General features: G+C 38.4%; 1 protein-coding gene across 1 annotated transcript in view; it reads left to right on the forward strand.

The window, feature by feature from the left end:
- lama2 (laminin, alpha 2) overlaps nucleotides 1–21,307 on the forward strand; it is a 283,607-nt gene that overhangs the window by 137,353 nt on the left and 124,947 nt on the right. The window contains exons 21-23 of the mRNA XM_059355831.1: nucleotides 11,322–11,533; nucleotides 18,774–18,880; nucleotides 20,482–20,754. Of these exons, the coding sequence (XP_059211814.1) occupies nucleotides 11,322–11,533; nucleotides 18,774–18,880; nucleotides 20,482–20,754 (592 nt within the window). The remainder of the gene's footprint in view (nucleotides 1–11,321; nucleotides 11,534–18,773; nucleotides 18,881–20,481; nucleotides 20,755–21,307) is intronic.

The following is a 21,307-nucleotide window of genomic DNA, read 5'->3' on the forward strand; positions in this document are numbered from 1 at the left end:
CAGAAACTGCAGCTCATTAACTGTTGAGTTTGAGTGCTCTCCGTCTCACTGTCCATCGCGCTTTCTGTCCACAGCACATTTATTAGTTGAGTGACATTCTTGTTCCATTAGCTGTGAGCTTCTTTACCAGCCCAGGACTAATGAGAAGTCTCTCTGGATGCTAGTCTTGTTAAAACTTCAGGCTATACTGTCATGTGGTGACGCAGACTGAGTAAATATAGTCTTTTTCACCACGCAGGCTCACTCAAATGCATTCCGACTCTTTTGTATTGGACTGAAGCTGCCCACGGCTGAGTTAGTATTCATTATATTTAAGTGTTTTTCATTTGGAAAGACATCATTATTGTTGTAATTAACCCTGCGTTCAAATTAAACTCTTAAACACCACAAAGACGCCCACGTGCTCAGCCGACATCACCGTCTTTCAGAGGCTGTAGCAGGAGCTGTAGATCTTGTAGAGCGAAGATACGTGGCATTGATAACCTATGGATAAAAATGGATTGCACTTGTATAGCACTTGTCTAGTCTCTCAAAGCTTTAAAACTACAGACGGCGCACATTCACACACACATTGATACACTGGTGGCCGAGGCTACCCTACATGGTGCCACCATCAGGACTTCTTTCACACACCGATGAACGCAGCATCTGGAACAATTTAGGATCAGTATCTTGCCAAAAGATACTTCAACATGTAGTCTGCCATGGTCAGGGATCGAACCACTGTTCCTCTACCACAGCCTCCCCTATGGTATCCATTGGTGCTAACCTTGTCATGCTAGCTTGTCTTGAAGGAACTAAATAGCTCTCCAAATTTAGGCTACATTTTGGTGGTATTACTGGAATTACCATTTTTACATCTTTCTGAACTCCAGATAAGCAATTGAAAGTCTGTTAATTGCATAAATTGGATATCACTGGAAAGGTGAGACTCTTGTGGATTAAATGAGCCTAACTTTATCCATAAGATAAAATAAGATAAGATAAGACTTTATTTATCTGGCAGTGAGGGAATTTAATTGTCACAACAGCTCAGGGTACAGACACATAGATATAGAAGACAGAATAAGAATATCACAGACATATACAAGACATATACATACATTCTATACACATTCTATATGTACATTTCTGCTATTTGGCATTTATTATTAACTAGTGCAGTGCCCGTAGGAAGTATGTATTTGTACATTACATGCCCCACTACAGCGCCGCACTTTAAAACTCTGAAAGATAGGTAGGCTAAATAGACTTACAGATGAGATGAGTCAGGCGTGGAAATCCAGAGCGATTGTGTTACTGACCAGGTGTAGGCCTATCACACAATGGGGCGGAGCTCCCCTAAAAGAGGTCCGATCAGAAACAGTGCAATGCTTCAACACATCCTACATAAATAATGATATTTTAAAAAAATAATTCAAAAATCTTCAGAATCGAGGATGCACACCTTCGTGCCATGCACAAGCCACATACAAAATCTTAGGTCAGTCTGACTAACGGTCAGCAAGATATGTATAGACCTAGACACACACACACACACACACACACACACACACACACAGATACTTCTTGCTTTATAGATAGATATATTTATATTTTTTGTGTTTGTTTGTTTGTTTTTCTGAGAGCACTTTGCATTTTAGAGGTGTTGCACATTGGAGAAAATACATTTTAGCATTTTAAGTTAAATAGGTTGTTGCATGTAGTGGTACGAATATCAATGGTTAAATTAATTTAAATATACGAAGATATATACACAGTATAGTATAAGTGTCTGTTGTGACCATGAGGATAATCACAGCTGCGTGAAATGTTACAACCACAAACTAGAAGCCTGGAGCATTCAGAGGATGTATGCTTCTCCTTTTCAAATCACAGCATGGATTTCTCTGTTGTGTTCCTCCAGGTATTGGTGTCTTAATGTGGTATTTTTCTAACAGATTGACCATTTTAATCAATTCTCAAGTGGCACAATTTAGCGCCAAATCTCTGTAACAAATTAAACTCAAAAACAAACTCAAAAATTGCTGTGGCCATCATATACTTCCATCACAATGTTCTACAGTTATACAATACAGTCTAAACTTTCAGCTTGTAATAGGCCTAACAATCTGTTTGTTACAGATTTATGACACAACCAAACCTGCCTAAAGATCCCCTGAACTTGTCGACCCCTAAAAAAAGTGTGGAGTGGAAATAAGTTTAAACCTTGTAACTCTGAAACGTTATGCACACAAAGCCTTGCACTCTTTCTTTTTTGTTCCTCTCTTTGTTGGTTGTCTTTGTGGGCCGACTCAACATTGAATGCCACCTTAAGCAGGCATTTTATTCTGAAATGTCTTTGTGTGAGCCGAGTTATGCAGTGAGGTCAAAATGCTTGATACGTTGTATTTTACTTTCACATTTACTGCATAAATGGTAAGTGTCCTCGTACAGGACATCTTTTTGAGGAATGATTGGTCTGTTTCTGCAGGTTTATTTGAAGGTTTTTCAGAAAGATTCAGAAAGAAAAATATTCCACATATATTTTATACCAAAGACAGAATTTCACCTTTTATTAAGCTTTTCTCTTTGTAAAGGGCTTATAAGTTATAAATAATGGTTTTAATAATATAGGTTGTTTTTTTTACGTATTCTTCAGTGCGAAATAATAAGCCATTGATACAAGACAGGTTGTAAAAACTTCTCGACCTTCTTATTTGCTAATGTCTGAAGTTGTAAATGTTGTTAATCATTAAAAAAACACAGTTTTTGTTCTGTCAAGTCTGTTGTAGTATGCGGTAATACGTTATTGTTAACTCTCTAAAGTTCCCATAGGCAAAGAAATGCTTAGACATATTAAAAATAACTGCCCCTGTGATACCCTGCACATTTGTTAGAGATACATATATCCTCTGAAGTTTGAATGTATATAATCTTTATTAACAGATGTGAATGTAGAAGGCAACAGGACAAGATTTTGGTATTGGAAGCGTTTCTGGTTTCCATTTGCAGTCGGAGTTTCATTGACCAATCACCTTTGAGCTTGCTGTGAGTTAGTCTGCAGGTAATCAGTGTGTGGAGGTGAAACACATTGGCTGAAATGCAATCTTGAAACTCATTTTCTATCTGCTTTTTTACGAGCTTTTTCTTAATTAGTCTTTTTATGAAGATTAGCTGAAATGCAATCTGGACTAGAAAGCACCTACAAAAAGTATTAATAAAGTTGGACGGATTATGAGGCAATGGGCCCCGGGGCAAAGGGAAGATCTTAGAAGTGAAAAGAGTCTTTGATGATGTGTTTGTTTCTAGTTTCTTTCTTTTTTTGTTAGACATCTTTCTGTGGTTGTGTGTGTCTTTGTGATCACTTTTTCTCTTTGGCTCTTTTTGTGATCATGTTGTTTCTTTGTGTCCTTTTATGTCTCTTTGTGGTCTTTCGTGGTTCTTTTATGTCTCTTTGTGGTTTCTCTGTGGTTGTTTGTTCTTTGTGATCTTTTTTGGTTTCTATGTGTTCTTTTAACATCTCTTTGTGGTCTTTTTGTGTCTCTTTGGGTCTTTTTGTATCTTCTTGTAGTATTTTTGCCTTTTTTGTTACTCATCTTTCTGTGGTTGCATGTGTTTTTGTGATCCCTTTATCTGTTTGTTTCTTTGTGGTCTTTTTGTGATTCTTTTATGTCTCTTTTTGGTTTCTTTATGGGGGTTTGTATGTCTCTTTGTGGTCTTTTTGTGCCTCTTGTAGTTCTTTTATGTCTCTTTTTGGTTTCTTTGTGGTTCTTTTATGTCTCCTTGTGGTCTTTTTGTGTCTCTTTGTGGTTGTTTAATGACTGTTTGTTGTCTTTTTGTATCTTCTTGTGGTTGTTTTGCCCTTTTTGTTACAAATCTTTCTGTAGTTGCATGTGTTTTTGTGATCCCTTTATCTCTTTGTGGTCTTTTTGTGTCTTATGTGGTCACTTTGTCTGTTTGTTGTCTTTTGTATCTCTTTGTTGTTATTCTGTTTCTTTGTGGTCTTTTTGTGTTTCCTTGTGGTTGTTTTGCCCCTTTTTGTAGTTATTGTGTCTCTTTGCAGTTGCTTTGTATCTCTTTGTAGTCTTTTATCTTTCTTTGCGGTCATTTTATATCTCTCCCAGATTAGTTCGTGTCTCTCAAAGAGCCATTTTGCAGGGGGCCTGAACACTCTGGGCTCCTTGACCCATTAATTCATCCATACTAATCAAACTGTGACAATGACTGGCACATAGAATACCAATTATTTCCCCCGATATCTGCTGGCTTGTCCCCCAGATGCTCATCATCATCAGACCTATAGCCAATAGGTTTTAAGGCTGAAATGTCTGTAGATGTGCATCACTTCCTGTGTAAGATGTCCATTTTTCCTGTTGAAAACAGCAAATGAAAATGCTTTGGTGAGCTATTTTGTCTGTTAGTTTGTTATCCACATTGATAATTATTACAACGATTTTAATCTCAAGGATGAAACATTGTACTTCAAATAGACTGCACTGTATCCAGGCCTCTGCTGTGTGTTGCTGGCTGAAAGGGAGCTGCTGGTGGCTGCAGGCCTCTCAGGGACCTCAGCTCGCTGCCATGAATAGTCTAAATGCCTCGCCGTGCTGCCCACAGCAGAGTCTCTCCGTCTGCCTTTTAGTCTTTTTATAAACATCATTTGCTACTGGAAAGAAAACTGACTCATTGTCAGTCCATTTTTTAAATTTTGTCACCGAGGGGCATCTGTTATGGCCCGGTGCTGACAGAAGGTCCAACCAGAACGAGCATCAACTCTCCTTCTGAGGCGCTCCCATGTAAATCCATGAGAGATATTTTAATACAACTAAATGTGTTAAAGCTCCAATAATAACCAGAGCTGCTGAATTAAGTTGATAGTGTTTGTTTTGGAGAGATTGTGTGCCAAATGTGCATGTATATGTTTGTAAATGTAAATATATATCTGTCTTTGAATATACAGAATTCATCTGTGTATGTACATTCTTGTGTGTGTTTGTGTGTGTGCTGTTTTGATGCCATATGGTGCCTCCAGTCAGTGAAGGAAGACAGCTGGTAAACAAAAAGCAGAAAGAGAGACTGCTGCATTGACTCAGAGCGCATGGGAGCTGACATAATGTAAAATAATATGATATTACTAATGGCAGCATTAAAGAGGTAATCAGCAGTGGGTTGTTTCTTGTTCTATTAGTCTAATTGATACCTGCTATGCACTACCTGCCATTACACTTTATTATCTACAGTGCTTTTGTTGTTGTTAGTGGTAATTAATTGTAATGTGCCAATTTGTCTGTATTATGGGCTTTAACGAAATAAGCTACTCTATTCCCTGTATGCTAATAGACTATCCACTCGCCGCTAAGTGATTCTGCTTTTCAATTTCCTGTCCATAAACAGCCATTTAGAATTTAGCTGAAAGCTGTTTAATGCAGCCGCCTTACAAATAAGTCCACTAAAACACTTTGAGCTGTGAGCTGCTGTTAAGTGCCCGCATATCCAGATGTTGTTCCTCATTTCATGTTTTACGCATTCATCCAGATTTTAGTGAATCGAGCTGTAAAGTATGATGAATGTGAGCCACTTAAACATGTGAAAGGGAACGGGAAGCAGTGGTGATGGCTGTGATGATTGTTAATGTTATTAAATGTGTTCATTTTAATGTCAACAACCTTAAAAATGACTCATGTAAGGTCAAGTCTGAGTGATTGTGTGAGGTCAAATCTTGTGGATAGTCACCTGAAATGACAAGGTGCATTGTGGACAGCATGACTTTTGAATTTTTATAACAATAACTGACAATAATAAGGACTGTACAAAGGCCAGCCATATGTTATGCCGCATAAGCATTGAGGCATATTTTGAAGTTGAGTTGGTATTCAGTAACAACCAGTATTATCATTAAACTGAGTATTTGTGTTGTATTAGTTCGGCATAGCTAAAAAAAAACAGTGGCAGTAATAATGGTTACTGTAGTAATGATGGATGTTTTTATCAGGCTTTCATCAGAGGCTGGTGTTTTTGGATCAGAATAACTTTCATAGTTCTAGGAAACAAGGGACAGTCAAAGTTTTTAGTAGAGCCTGACAGATGCATCAGTTGACAGATATTATCGGCTGATATTGGACTATCAAAGGTATATTATCAGTGTATATGCTTTCCGATATGTGCTGTTATGGAAACTTTTTTTCACACAATATATAATGCAGAAAATGCTGCTTGCTGCTATTTAGAAATGGTGTTAGCTATTCTTTTTTTTTAAATAGTCCCCAATTGACTGACACTGAACAATAATTATTTTTATTTGGCTATTTATTTTATTCCTATTTTTTCTTTATTTTCTCAGTTATGGTTTATATAATTGGCTGATGGTGCAATGCACTGTATAATGTATAGTTATATATAAAACATGTTAAATATTTAATAAAGTTTTATGTTTGAGAAAGAAGATATCTGGGTAAAATTAAAATTTTACCCCAGCTAGTATCAGCATTGGTCTCAAAACCCCCTCACCGGTCGGGCTCCAGTTTTGAGAATGGCATTTTGAGACACTTTTAGCTCCTGTTTCAAAGTAGGTGTTCTCCCAGAACAGGAGGAACCTTGAGTGATGTATGTGTATGGTAATTCGTGACACACATTAGTGACAGCTCATATCAAAAGAATGGTAGAATACACAGACAAATTAACCGGCAGAGAAGTCCAGGCTTTACTCAGCATGTTTGAGCTTTAACTACATTTGGCAAACCAGCTTATAGGTACAATTCCAGCAGCCAGATTTTTTTTTTTTTGCGTTCCTATTGGTGGTTCCAATGCAAACAGAAAAAAGCTCTTAAAGGTCGTACTGGGGGGAGCTCCCGAGTGGGCAGTTCCTCTCGAGAAGTCCCCAGAATTGTTTAATCTGAAACACCTACTTGTGGAACTTCATTCAACGATAGACAGTGAATTTACAGACATTTATTAAAGCATTAAATGCAAGTAATTGTAATTATAACTTTATTGTACAATATGATGCAGATATTCTGCTGCAGAATCAAAGATGGGATATAGAGATGATAATATAATGTTTAAGAACAAAATCTTTTGGAATTACACTTCAACATTGTAAAAAAAAAAGTAAAGATTAATATCAAAGTGAATGTTTTAGTATGCATGACTAAATATGCAACATTGGAGTTTGTAAAAGAAAACATTTAATCATATTATAGGTGCAAACTTTTAGTGTTCATGTAGGACCCATAAAATTATGAAATTATTAAATAGGTTTCTGGGAAATTAAAGCTCTACTGTATGTTTTTGCATGTTGGCAATCCCATGTAGGTAGTTAATTGAATGTTGACTTAATTATAAATAAAGAGAGAATTGGCTGCTTTATGAGAAAAGTGCTGATACTCACAGACTGATTCAGCAAGTCACAATTATTCTTTGATTGCATTAAGATTTAAAACTGCACGGTGTAACTTTGTGCTCTGGCAGCCTCAAGTGGTAGCAAGGTTGATTATTATAAACTGTAAAAGTTATACTGAAATAAAAACCCAACTTCATTTGATCTCATTTCCCCTGCTGTAATGCACATAAATTTAAAAAGTAAATTACACAATAACTTCACGATGTTTATTTATATGAAAGTCCCTAAAAACAGCCTGCCCCAATTTCTGCTTTTTAAGAGGAAATATAAACACATATAGAGAGAGCCAGTTGATCTCAGAATGCTTTGAAAGTTATGGGGGGAAAAAATGTATGAGGGAGGAGGAGAGTGTGTCTTCCCCTGACGCTGACTCCCCATTTATACCACTAAAAATAAAAGAACATATCTTTTAGGATCCCAGCCCCTCTCTTTGCCTCTGAAACTCAGCGTCTGCTTCCTGCACTCTCTGAAGGCTTTGACCAGGTGTCTGACCCCCTGATATATCTCCTTCTAACACTCTGGACTCCCAACTAAAAATACCTTCACTTCCTCCTCAAGCCACACACACACACACATACACACACACACACACACACACACACACACACACACACACACACACACACACACACACATGCACACACACACATACCGACAGTATGTGACAGAATAGAAACACCTCAAAATATGATTTTTTTTTCTTGCAAATACATCTAAATAAAAACACTTCTCTCTTATCAGGACATGAGATTGCTGCCAATATGATTCACCACTTCGCTAGAGGAATCTACTTGTCACCACACACACACATGCACACACACTTTTGCAGCATGGACACACACACACACACACACACACACACACACACAGAAGCTAATAAACCAGTTCTATTGAGTACCAAGGAGGGTCAGTGGTAATAATGGCTGGCTGCTCTTGACTCTTTTCCTCTCTCTGTCCTTTCTTTTCCCTCCTCTCTAAATTCAATTCTCTTTTCAATGTGAAGACCTTTCCCCCCTCTCCTCCTCTCCATCTCTCCCTCTCCCACTCCTTCTCCTTCTCCTTCTCTCTCTCTCTCTTTCCTCTTTCATCTCAATTCCCCGTTTTAGCCTGTAGAGCTTTATTTCAGCGTCGGCCTGTTTTATTTGGTTTCAGTGGCTCTTGACTTGCCGCAGCACTCTCAGGTTAATATATTTTGCAGCATCTGGATTTCATCTTATTATTAATCAAACAAAAGAGGCTGAAAAGCAAAAATGGGAAAAGCAAAAATGAGAAATGCAGTTCATACATGTATGTGTCCTTGGCCTTTTTGATTTTTAGTTTTTGTTTCCATAAACAATACCAATCAAGAGAATTTTTATATTTTATTTTATTTCACTTTATCACTAAACATAAAGAACTTGACAACATTAACATGTATATGTTTTAATTATGTATCACAGTTATGTTCAGTTAAATGTATAATATGTTAAATGCATGCACTAAAATGTCTAAAAACTATTCGATCTTTGCTATAAATATTTATTGATGTGATATTTCTATACCAATCCAGCTTACTACACTGTGTAAAATGACCATAGGCTTCTTACAGCCAGCAAGCAAATGCATACGATAATGTTAAAACCTTTCCACAACTTTTATCATGCTCACAAAGTAAAGTTATAGTTTTTGTTATGGATACGGATAACAGCGCTGGCAAACCTCACAATTTACCAGATAAGGTTAGCTACAGTAGCTGTAGGGGTAGTCCACTCATCTTATGGTAAGTTAGGGAAATGGGGTGCATTTTTATCCAAAGCTACACACTACGCTCATTCACCCATTCACACACACATTCATACTGGTGGCCGAGGCTACCAGGGCACACTGATGCCACCATTGGGAATTCATTCACAGCATCAGGAGCAATTTGGGGTTCAGTATCTTGCTCAAGGATACTTCGACATGTAGCTGCCATGGTCGGGGATCGAACCACTAACCCTCCGGTTACTGCACAAACCGATCTAACAACTGAGCCCCAGTAGCTAGGTAGCTAGTATACTCCCGGCTACTTCTTCTGTGGGATAAGAGTGGATGCCAGCTCCAGAGATGGGCATCAGTTAGCCGATTTAAGGGCTGAAATCTTCGCAAATTCAGCCAATGAAATCTGAATGTCAAGGGTCACAGCAGGCTCGTGACAAGTAGCAGCAGTAACATAAAGTTTGTTGATCTGGCGGGGAGTTTGGGCGGGGATCTGACCTCCAGCATTTGGTACCGACACTAACTCATAGTCCGCATCCCTGTCACTGTCAGCAGCCACCACAAATAGAATCTAATTCTGGTGGAAACATTGCTGCCATTTCATTAAAATAACATGACATAACAAGAATAAACACGTCAAAACCTACATGAATAAAACGTGCATGCGTTACCTTGTCTACCATGATTTCTACTACAGTTACATCAGATAGATTGTTAACAATAAGGAGAACAACTCCCATAATCCCACACTACTTCACCACATCGTCAAATTCTGTCTTTTGTGATTATTTTGATTGACAGACACCTTAATGCAGAACTTACACATTGTGCCTTTAAAACATTTGCATCCACTGACACCACAAAGACATCAATCATACATTTCTACGCATTAAAAGATGAAAATAAACCTCTAAAACATGTATATTATTGCATCACATTCACTGCATATTATTATTATTAGCAGGAGTAGCATTAAGATGTTTCTCGCTCCAGGTTTATAACAGTAGTTCAGTTTTATGATGTTTTTATGAGTAAAACCTGGACAGCCTGCTGAAAATAACCTGTTTTGGAACTAACTGCCTGAAGACATTAAATCTCCATTTTTTAACATCTCTGGTAAAGCTTATTTTTTTTTATAAACTTTCATTTCATATCTGTTGATGTTTGGTTTGGCTCTGTTGCCCTGCAGCTCTGTGTGTGTGTGTGTGTGTGTGTGTGTGTGTGTGTGATGTGAATGCGTGTTTAATATGAATTATACAACAGCCTTCAGCTGAGCAGTCTTGTTGGTCAAAGAGACACTCGTAACAATGCTTGGAGACTCTGCTAGATGAGCTTTTTATTACTTGGATATTAGTTGCCAGCTCTTGTATGATGCTGTAATTAGTGATCTTGCAATTATGAATCAGTATGTTCATGTCATACAAGCTGTAAACGGAGGTAAACAATATAGTGACAATATTTACCTGCTGAAATCTGAGAGTTGTTTGTTCTGTAGTTGTTAGATACAAAAGAAAGAAGACATTGTGAGTCACTGTGCATTTTCTTGCAGCCCTGCAAGCAGCAAACAGCATTTTTCGAGGACAATTTGCTACATGAAAGCAGAGGAAAACTGTAGAGATATATAACTACATGCTCCTTCAGTAAGATCTGATGGAGTGTTATCCCAAACTAAAAAATGTATTCTGAGAACAACAATAAGAGGAAGACATCGAGTTGCTACAACTTGAAAGCACACCGGGTGGGATGTTGATCAATTGTTGAGATAATTTAAAGCCTGTGTGTGTTGAATTTTATGTGATTATTGTGTCTTTCAGATTTAACTGATGGTTTTTTATTTGTAGACATAAAGAGACCTGGAGTGTGCAGTATCAGTGTGAGCCCATTCATTCTCAATGAGGCGGATTAGTGTGTTTTAAATGCTGCCACTAGGTGTCACCAAAGTTGGAAATGTGAAAAATCCAAACAAATGTGCCTTTAGTTGTACCAAGCGTTACAATGAACAAAAGAATTGAAGAAAACAATGGTCTAATATTTTTTTCCATGACTGTACCAATGTTATGCAATTTGTAATGCCAAAACATTCAACATATCCCAATATATCCCCTTTGTGTTAACTGAAAAATACTTTTTCCCAGGCAGCAGATTATGTTTGCATTAAAACACAGTGTTATAACACTGTTTCTGTCTTTCTGCTGCCTCCCAGATGTTCTAACGGATACTACGGTCAGCCCACTGTGCCAGGAGGATCCTGCCAGCCGTGTGATTGCAACGACAACCTGGACCTCTCCGTACCTGGCAGCTGTAATCCAATCACAGGCCAGTGTCTGCGCTGTCGTCTAGGTTACGGCGGCAGATCTTGCGAAAGTTGCGCTGATGGTTACTTTGGAGATGCCATCACTGCGAGAAACTGCCAGAGTAAGTAAACAAAATAACAAGCAACAAAACTAAAGCAGGAAACAGTACATGTAATACACGGTCGCTCATAAAGTTGGACTATATATATATATATATATATATGTATAACCCCAAATGGCTCCCAATGCTGTGTTTATGAACTCCCAATGGTGGCAGGTGGCACCGTTGTAGGGTAGCCTCAGCCACCAGTATGAAAATGTGTGTGTGAAGGGGTGAATGAGCACAGTCTGTAGTTTAAAGCAATTTGGATAATAACGCTATATAACTGCAGTCCATTTACCATTCATATTCATCCATGGTATTTATTCCATTTAGTGATATTCACCCACATAGGAATAAAACTCGCATAAATAAAATAAAATCACTCCCTATGTATCCACTGAACAGCGTGAGCTGATGGTGTGTGTGTTTGGGTTTGCTGATTGGCTGAAGGAGTTTGTCTGTCAAGTCAAGAAGTTGCAAAAGACCAGACTGTCACGTAGAGCCAACAGAAATGGCCAGGTTAAAGCCACATGTTGCCTTGAGATTTTCTGTACAGTAAGTCATCAGAAATGATTTTAACGGATGCTATAATCACATAAATAAAATCAGAACACAAGCACTTTAAGGGAGAAAACATTATCGACTTTGAGAAAAAAAAATCATTATAAAAAATATTGCCGCTTCCGTGTCTCAGCAGGGATGTTACACTGAACAGTAGTATTTCCTCTATGAAACTCAATTTTAACTAAATGATACCTTTAATCCTTTTACTAAAACACTGAGCAGATACACCATCTGGTGTGTGTGTGTGTGTGTGTGTGTGTGTGTGTGTGACTCTGCATTGGCAAGCAGCTGTGCCAGTAGGAGGTGTGATGTCGGAGCGGCCCACTGACTGCCAGCTGTGTTTAAGAGTGAGAATAAAAGAAAAAAAAAAACTATACCTGTAAAAAAAAAAGAGAAAAAAAGTGGTGGGAGAGACTGAACAAGAGAGGAAGAAGAGAGACAGAGGTACAGATGGCACTTGTTTGTGAAGATCTCCATTAAAAACGGTGGCCCTGGCAGCGAGACGGGCAGACAGACAGACAGACAGGAAGAGAGACAGACAGGCAATGCCGATAAATAGACAGATAAAAGCCTGAGACGTGAACAGAAGCAGGTAGACAGGCTGACATGGGGTATTAATGTGTATTTGATAGTTCATTGTTCTGTAGTTGTTTCCCCTCTCCACCCAGCTAAATGGTTATTGATTAATCAGCCTGATCTATTGCTCTCCTACGGTGCTGATCGGCTGCTCGTGTCTTGCAGTTGGAGGGTTGTTATTGATCCTGTACGAATGACCACCAGGAATTATTAAAACACAACAACTCTCTCTCTCTCTTTCTGCTTCTGTCAGTCCATCTCTCTCCATTTGTCCGCCTCGCTCTCTCTATCGCTCCCAGTCTTAATGAATTTTATTGAGTGGAGCAGGAGAGTTCAGGCCGAGTCCATTTGTGCACTATTAGACTGTAAAAATCCTTTACTTTTTTCTTCTGATGTCAGAGTTCCCATCTGCGGACATTTTTTTGCTGCAGCCTTTTTGTGTCTCCGCCTAATAGAGGTTCCGTTTAATTCAGTCGGGGAATTGAAAATAGTTTGATTTCTCAGGCAAACTTGACCACAAAGCAATTTGTTTGAGGAATAAATTCAAGAAAATGAACTCTCCTGGCCATTTCTCACACAGGGGGGAAAGTAGTTTGCAGGTTGTTGTAAAAGATGTGTAAATTGCACTGTCACATATTTGTCCAATCACTGGAACAAAGTGGATGTGCAGTAATTCAATAATGTAATTATGCTTCCTGTGTGTCTGACGCTTAATGAATGTTTCATAGATGCTTCATACAGTAGATCAATAAACTCTTCGGGGATCGCTGAGAAACCTCACTATTCTAATTCCTCCACTCTTAATGGACTGGCTGCTTCTCTCCTCTGTGCCGAGGCTCTGACTCTTTACTGGACTAATAGGCCCCAAAAAAGTAGTAAAGTACAATTAAAGGCCTTAAAAAAGTAAAGAGTCTAAACCAGCAATAACTTGCAGGAAAGCCCAAATCAAAGCAAATCAGAAACAATTACAACTGATGTTTTATCACAGTTTGTATGAGTATCATTTACAGCCCAAACCAATCATCTTTTTTGGTTGATATCAGACAGAATTATCAACTCGTTACTCTTTGTTTCCATCTTTAGTCTGACTTTTTCTCTCTTGGAAGAGGCCGATTTATTATTCCCTAACCATTTACTAGTGACCAGCTCTTCTTGAATCTAATGCCATTTTAGTCAACAATGAGCCATGCCAAACAAAAAAATACTGGTTTTGGTTTAACACGCAGAGTGAAATAAAAGCAAACTGCCATCTATGTAACACACATGCCAGCAGCTTGACAACATCATTAGTCCTTTCTGTGATGCTGATTGGCTAATCTGTAGTCCCCCTGCAGTGCTTTTTGGATCAATTGTTTTTTAACTAACTAAGAAACTGCTGTTTCATGTCATTATGCCATACAAATCAAGTCAACGCTGTGCAGTGGATGGATTCAAAGGTCTTGACCTGGGCATCATCTTTTTATGATCATACCTTAGATTCATTTTGAACTCAGCATCTCTGTTTTTCTCATCATTGCTGAGGGTAAAGTTCAGTGGGAGGAGTAGAAAATAATTTTAATTCAATTAAGACAAAGTACATTTTTCCTGATGTAAATTTGTGAATATTTTAATGTATGTAGAGCTAGTTGCCAACCTTCTACATGTCCTACATGTGGGCAGATGGCACCTTTTAACATAACACACTATTACACATGGTCGAAGGGACGAAAAACAAAAAGACAAGCCAACCTGAAGAAGTTAAACCCACAGTCTATATACAAAAAGTGACCATAGCCACCGAGACGTAACCCAGTGATTTTTCTACAACCATTTTGAAGCCTAAAGTTGAGTATTTTGGCTGCTGCCATCTTGATGTTTTTGGAAGAATAAGTGACCATATTTGGATGAAAGGGTATAGCTAAATTATTAGCCAGCTAGTTGGTTAACTAGCTGCAAGAATAACAAGCTGAATTGAACAAGTGTCTTTTAGTACAAGACTTTTTTAGGTGATGCTTCAAACCGAGTGACACCATGCAGTTACTCGTCAATCACATGGTAGTCACACCCTAAAGCGTACCCTGTTTTATTGTCTATTTTACTCTAAATGGGACCATGATTTACAAAATGAACATCAAGCTGTATTGAAAAAGAAGTGTAGGCGCCCCCTTCTGGCCATTAGAAATACTGCAGATTTAAGGCACTTCCACATTGGCCTGACATTTTAGGCCACTTTGCATGGGGCTCTATTAAGATGGATACTTAAAAATATTGCATGGTTTTGTCACAGAGCAAAACATGTGTTAGTCCTCAAACATTACATATTCCATTACATAAGGCGTCATTGTGCTGCAGTGTCCATACCAACATATAGCTTAGAATTGTGTTTTTAATGCATTTATTACATAACATTTCATATATTAGTTATTTTCCCTCCAGCCCTTTGGACACCAAACATCTTCAGCATGCTTTTAACAGAAATGTTCCACTTCTTTCTTTACTTGTTTACTAAGTCTGCTTTACCTTTGTATTGTACGACTACCAAATAGAGTGTGCAGCGCTTTGACTTTTCACCAACACACCATGGTAGTGCTAACGATATAGAAAATAAGCACAATAGCTTCTCCTGCAGTTTGTTTGTGCGACAGATTGCAGGATTGCTGTGTAACAGAACATAATATATTTCAAGTTGCAAGAAAAAAAATGTTATCTTCACCACCAAGGCCAGCACTGAAATAAAAAAAAATAAAAAAACACAACAAAAAGCAACATTTTATCCCACAACAAGGCTTGCATTGTAGCAACTGACAGAACGGAGTCCAGATGGTCCCCGAAGGGTGAAGCTAGGGGGGTGAAAGACTGTGTGTGAGGGAGTGTGTGTGAAACAGAGACGGACGTATATGTGCATCTTTTCTTGTATGTTTAATCAGGCGTGTGTGTGTGTGATTGTACATCTGCATGTGTGTGGATGAGGAGGTGTGTGTATGGGAGTGCATGCGTGCATCTCTGCACCCGTGTGTGAAAATCAATGTATATTGTGCACCATATGTGTGTTTCTGTGTACGTGTTCGTGTGTGTGGACATCTGTTGTACCCCTCTCTCTCTCACTTTCCCATCCCACACTCAGGTCCGTCCTTCTGTCTCTTTTACATCTAACGGTAGAGAAATGGCAGGAGGTAAAGCAGGCGTATACTACGCATGTGTGTCTCTGAGATGTGATGTGTGTTGCTAGTTTCTTGAGAAAGTTGTATGTGCTGTTTTTTCATATTTGTGTGTGTACTTCTGACAGCCCATCCACCAGATGGGAGCTGTGATGTTCGAGCTTTTAATTGTATATCTAAGGGGCTGATTGGCGTGTGTGGGTGTGTCTTGTTTTTCTCTTCTTCCCGTAGGATTTACACAAGTTAAGAAAAGTTGAAGATATAGAGAAAGAGAGAAAAAAGACATTTTTAGAGGTGGTATGTGGGGATACATTTGTTATATATCTGTAACTAACCATTCAGGAGGCATAAAAACTGCACAAACACGCGGGAATCCATGAACTCAATGCCAGAGAAATGATAATCTTTTCATCATTTATACAGTGTAAGTGAATGTTTTGTCACTATGAAAGAGAATTAACTGAGAGATTTTTTTGACATTGAAAGAAAAATGGTTCAACAAGTATTATTCTGGTGTCTTTCAAGGGGATTTTTCTCCCTTTTATGTGAACAGGTTTTACCTGCCACGTGCATCCGGAGCACACTCTTTATGTTCCTTCAATGTCAGATCCAAGTAGCGCGTCCTTCATTGTTATCTATTACGCTCACTGGAGCAGCACAGGAAATGAACCCAACTGCTCGACTCAGGACAACAGTGAAAAGTCTTTACTTGTCTCACCAGAATATAAATGAAAATGGTGAGGCAAATGTAAAAAAAAAAACACAGGGAAATGGACTGGAACGCTTACTGAAGACAGAGAAGACGAGTTGGCACAGACACAAGGGAAGAGGGAGACTAAATGCACCGGACGGGCTGTTGGAAACACTAAGGGGCGGGACGGGTAATCATACAGGTGAGAATACACATGAGGGCAGGAAGTGAAGAGACCTGAAAGAAGAGACAATTTGAGTGAACAGGAAACAGAAATAACTGAGAAATACAAAATAAAAGACATTGCCTTAATGAGACATCACAGTTATCCATTCCACAGACTGTGGCTGTTAACTTGTTTCTTGAACTAAGTTCCATTCAGTAATAACTTGTTTTTCTGTAAGTTTTCATATGTCCCATGCACCATAGCCGTTCCAACGCTATCGAATGCACCATACCTGTGTGTGAATTGCCGTGCTGTGAATGTTAGTTTTCCCTACAGTGGCAGATAGATTGTAATTTCCTTTGCTCTTTCCCAACATTCACCTGTACCTCCCTGGTTTATTGCTCCAAGTCATGGCTGACATCTATTTGCTGCCCTCAGCTCTGTGTATAGCTCCACGTTCGGTCTTTTTGTTTACTTCTCCGGCAACTTACAAACAGAAGTGGAGCAGGGAAAGGTCGACTCTGGTTGACTGTTGTCACGCACATTTCCAACATGTTTGATCGAGTAAATTTGCTCACAGCTGAACACCGTAACCTGAAATTTATAGCGATCACTAATCACGATCATATAATCACCCAGGCCTAACTCCAGAAGAAGTAAATAAACTACATTAAGCTTGTACACCAGACTGGACAGACAGAACTGGAAACCAACCCCACCGGCGAACTCAGTGGCTTCTTTTAAATCTCTTCTAAAGACTCACTTTTATCGATTGGCCTTCTGTTAATGTCCCGTTGTATGATTACTTTGTTGCAACTTTGTTGATACTTTGTTGTGATTTTAAATTTATTTTTTTTAAAGTCCGATGTCATTTCTTTTTGTGGATTTATTTTGTTGTTGTCTGTTAATTGTATTTGATATGTTTTATTTCTATTGTACAGCACCTTGTAACTCGTTTTTGAAAGGTGCTATATAAATAAAGTTATTATTATCATTATTATTATGATTATTTCAGGCCCCTTTTTCATAATTTGTGACAAAACAACAGCAGTACTTTGAAAATTAATAATTACAATTAGAATTTGTTATTGTGATTACACACAGTCCAAGTACTGAGACAAGAAAATGCAATTTAGCATCTGAGCAGAAGTGCAGTATTGACAGTATTGACTTTAGATGAAGAAGGGAGAATAGTCAAATTTTGTATTCATGAAGCTGATTTCTCTTCCTGATCTTCAGCAGAACTCCATAATTATTATTGTTATTATTTATTTATTTTTTAAATCTGGCAACATTTCAGAAGATTGGTTGAAATTGTCTTGGCTGGCATATTGTAGCTTAGGGGGCAGTTTGAGAATGTCTGAGTCCAGTGTTTTTATTTTTCTTAGCAGCAGCGAGGAGGCATTTTCAGACTGCCAGACAGCTTCAAAGCCCTGATGCACTTTTCTATTCGGCTTCGAAACTTAGAGACAAATTAAAGAAAAATAAAATCAGCCAAGTCCTCCTTCATGTTCTCTTTTGTTGGTTCGCTCACGGTTGGACAGAAGAGGTTCACTCAAGTTGATTGCAGCGTTGGACGTGAACTCACTTGCTCTGCTTTTTTATTTTATTTTTTTATTTTCTTGTGCACAATCAACACCAGCAAACCAGACAAATCTACATTCTCAAATTAATGAAATTGTCCTCTGACGCATCCTTACTTTGCCATTTTGGCTCAAACTCAAGCTGGGTTTGTGTTTTTTAATATACAAAATATAATCTGGCAAAACTAAATCAGCCCACCAGACTGAAGAATCTATTCAGGGAAAAGAAGATTTTCTCCAAAGTGCAGTCAGAAGGATATTAAAATGCATATCGAAAGCTAATCCTGAAGAAGACCTTAAGCAGGATCTGAGCTCATCCAGCCGACTGTAGTGTGAAGTAAACACACTCACCAACTGGAGTTATTGTTAAACTAATATGTGTTGTTACATGTAGGAATTCTGCCATTAAGAACTGATAATTAATGTAAAATATCTCCTCTCCTCTCCTCTCCTCTCCTCTCCTCTCCTCTCCTCTCCTCTCCTCTCCTCTCCTCTCCTCTCCTCTCCTCTCCTCTCCTCTCCTCTCCTCTCCTCTCTGCAGCCTGTCAGTGCCACACTAATGGCTCTGTATCTGAGATCTGCAATAAGGAGACTGGACGTTGCCAGTGCAAAAAAAACGTGGTCGGCCGACAGTGTGACGAGTGTATGGTAAGTACTTTGACAGATGCCCAATAAGTTTTACAGATATTGCCAATATGTGTTGGCTCCTTTCCTGTCAAGACTTTTTATCCATTTATTTTTCACATATACCTCCCTGGTAGCACTAATTATTCTTGTTTCTTCCTGTAATCTTGAGAAACATTTGTTTTAATGGACTTCCTGTGATCTTGACTGTTTTAACTCCAGTTACAACTATTATGACAATCCTACACTGTAAAAAAAGTAAATTGTGATGATTAGAGTAAAACACTGTCAAATTGCGTCAGAAATAGGGGGTGTAAAATTAAAAATTGTGTATCACCGCAGTAGACACTTTTCATTACCGTAGATCAAGGAATAGTACAAAACTTTTAAACTGTGGAAAACACACAGCTTTACCGTAAAAATATTAAATTTAATGGTGAAATTCCATAATGTCACAAGGATACAATCACCCGAAAAATAAAGGGACTGTTTAACATTACAGTTTTTGAAATTTACATTTACAGTAGAAAACCCACTCACTGTATTTTTTTAAAGTGAAGTTCTGGCATCCACAGCTACTGTAAATTAAACAGATTTTTTTTACAGTGTATATTTTTAATTTGGTATTATGCCTTATTTTTCTCATTACTTTACATAAAAAAAGTTTTAGTTAAGTAGCTGTAGCTGTAGTGGTGACTACCTTGTAGGTCCAAAGCAAATTTATGTTTTTCAAAATCGTAACCCATTTTTGGATTGGGTTGGGGTTTTTTTTGCCATAAATTAGTTAATATAGGGAATTAAAGCAACATTATGTAGATCTTTTTTTTTTTTTTTCCAATTTAGAGCCCCAGTAGTTTCAGAGTCCAATTCACAGCTAATATTACTTTCTAGTCCTGCAGAAAGTAATATTAGCTGGTTCCTGCAGGAAATCAGTGTGAGATTTTCTCGTGCGCAGCCTCTTGCTCGGTCACTCTCTCCTTTTTCTCTTCTATTTTTCCTCTGTAATGGCAGAGGGAATGACAGAGGCACCATTCTTCCTTTTTACAAGTCAGTGCAGCCTCAAAATGATTTTCAAACTTAAATTTCTAATTAAAAAAATCTAGGTAAAATAGTGACGTAATGTTCTTTTAAGGGAATATAGAGGCACCTTTGTCCTTGTTACTCATCAGTGTCCAACAGAAATCAATCTGTTATATAATATATGTATATATTTTTACATTTTCTTGCACCTCAGTTTTTGTTTGTTAGTTATTAGTCTGTGGTAGTCAAAGCCACATACTGTATGTATAATGTCTGCAGGTAAAGGAAGATGCGGCTATAATATAAATATGTTACACAAAACTGTGTTGTTTTAAAAATGTAAACTGATATTTTTAATAGTGTACAGGTCTTACACAGTGAAGTTCTTCATCTTTTCTTTGTTTTTTTGTTTTCTTTTATTAGTAGCATTACTATATTTGTAGTCATCATGCTGTGAATATGCTGAATCATCAATTTTTATCTCCACAAACAAAGTTTTTGTTTCTTTCTTTCACTTCTTGTACTTTCAGTTTGTTGTTTTAATTTGTGCTGCTCACTCACTCTCATTGGTCCCCCTCTGCCGCTCTGCGCTGTGATTGGTCCAGCCTAACTGCTGGTGGGATGCTGAGCGTCAGGACTGTATCCCCTGTCGCTGCAGCCCTCACGGCTCTATCTCTCAGCGCTGCGACATCGAGGGCCGCTGCATCTGTCGCCCCGGCTTTGTGGGCCGGCAGTGTGACCTGCGTCGCCAAGGTTACGAGAGGAGGGAGACCCGGAGGCCCGTGGAGCGAGTTCCCATCGAAAGCGTGCAGCAGAGATGGGGGGGCTCTTCCCGTACGGGGGGTTGTCCGAGGGGGGCGTACAGGCCTAAGACAGGGGTAACGCACACTGCATGGTGTGTTTTAAGCAGCATGGGTGTGTTAGATATTCATGTTACCTAAGAACAGGTTTATAACACATTTTACAAGCATTAAACTCTTTGTGTTTGTGGTGGTTTGAGGCCCGAATTTAAAAAACATTGCATGAAATGGTGGAGTTTTATTAGCACAGCTGTTTTGGTGATTTTCTGTGAAACACATTTCTGTTTGAAGATGTTTCTGAGCAGTAATGCAACGACAAACATACACATAATGAGTGATCTTTAACATATTTTAATATCAACGCGGAAGTGACACATCATTAGAAAATGTCACCTCTTTAAGTAACTCGAGATGTTTGTTGCTGCTTACTTGGTGCTGTAAATGTCATTATTTCTAGGCATGATGACTCATGACATTTTTATTGCCACATTTTGCATTGAAGAAGCTCTTTTTTCCCACTCAACTTTGTTTTTGTCTGGCAACGTTTCACAAGATTGGTTTGAATTGTCTTTGCTGGCATATTGTAGCTTAAGGGGCACTTTGTGAATGTCTTCGTCCAGTCAAATGAACC

This window comes from Centropristis striata, chromosome 18, assembly GCF_030273125.1.
Source record: "Centropristis striata isolate RG_2023a ecotype Rhode Island chromosome 18, C.striata_1.0, whole genome shotgun sequence".
NCBI classification, from domain to species: domain Eukaryota; kingdom Metazoa; phylum Chordata; class Actinopteri; order Perciformes; family Serranidae; genus Centropristis; species Centropristis striata.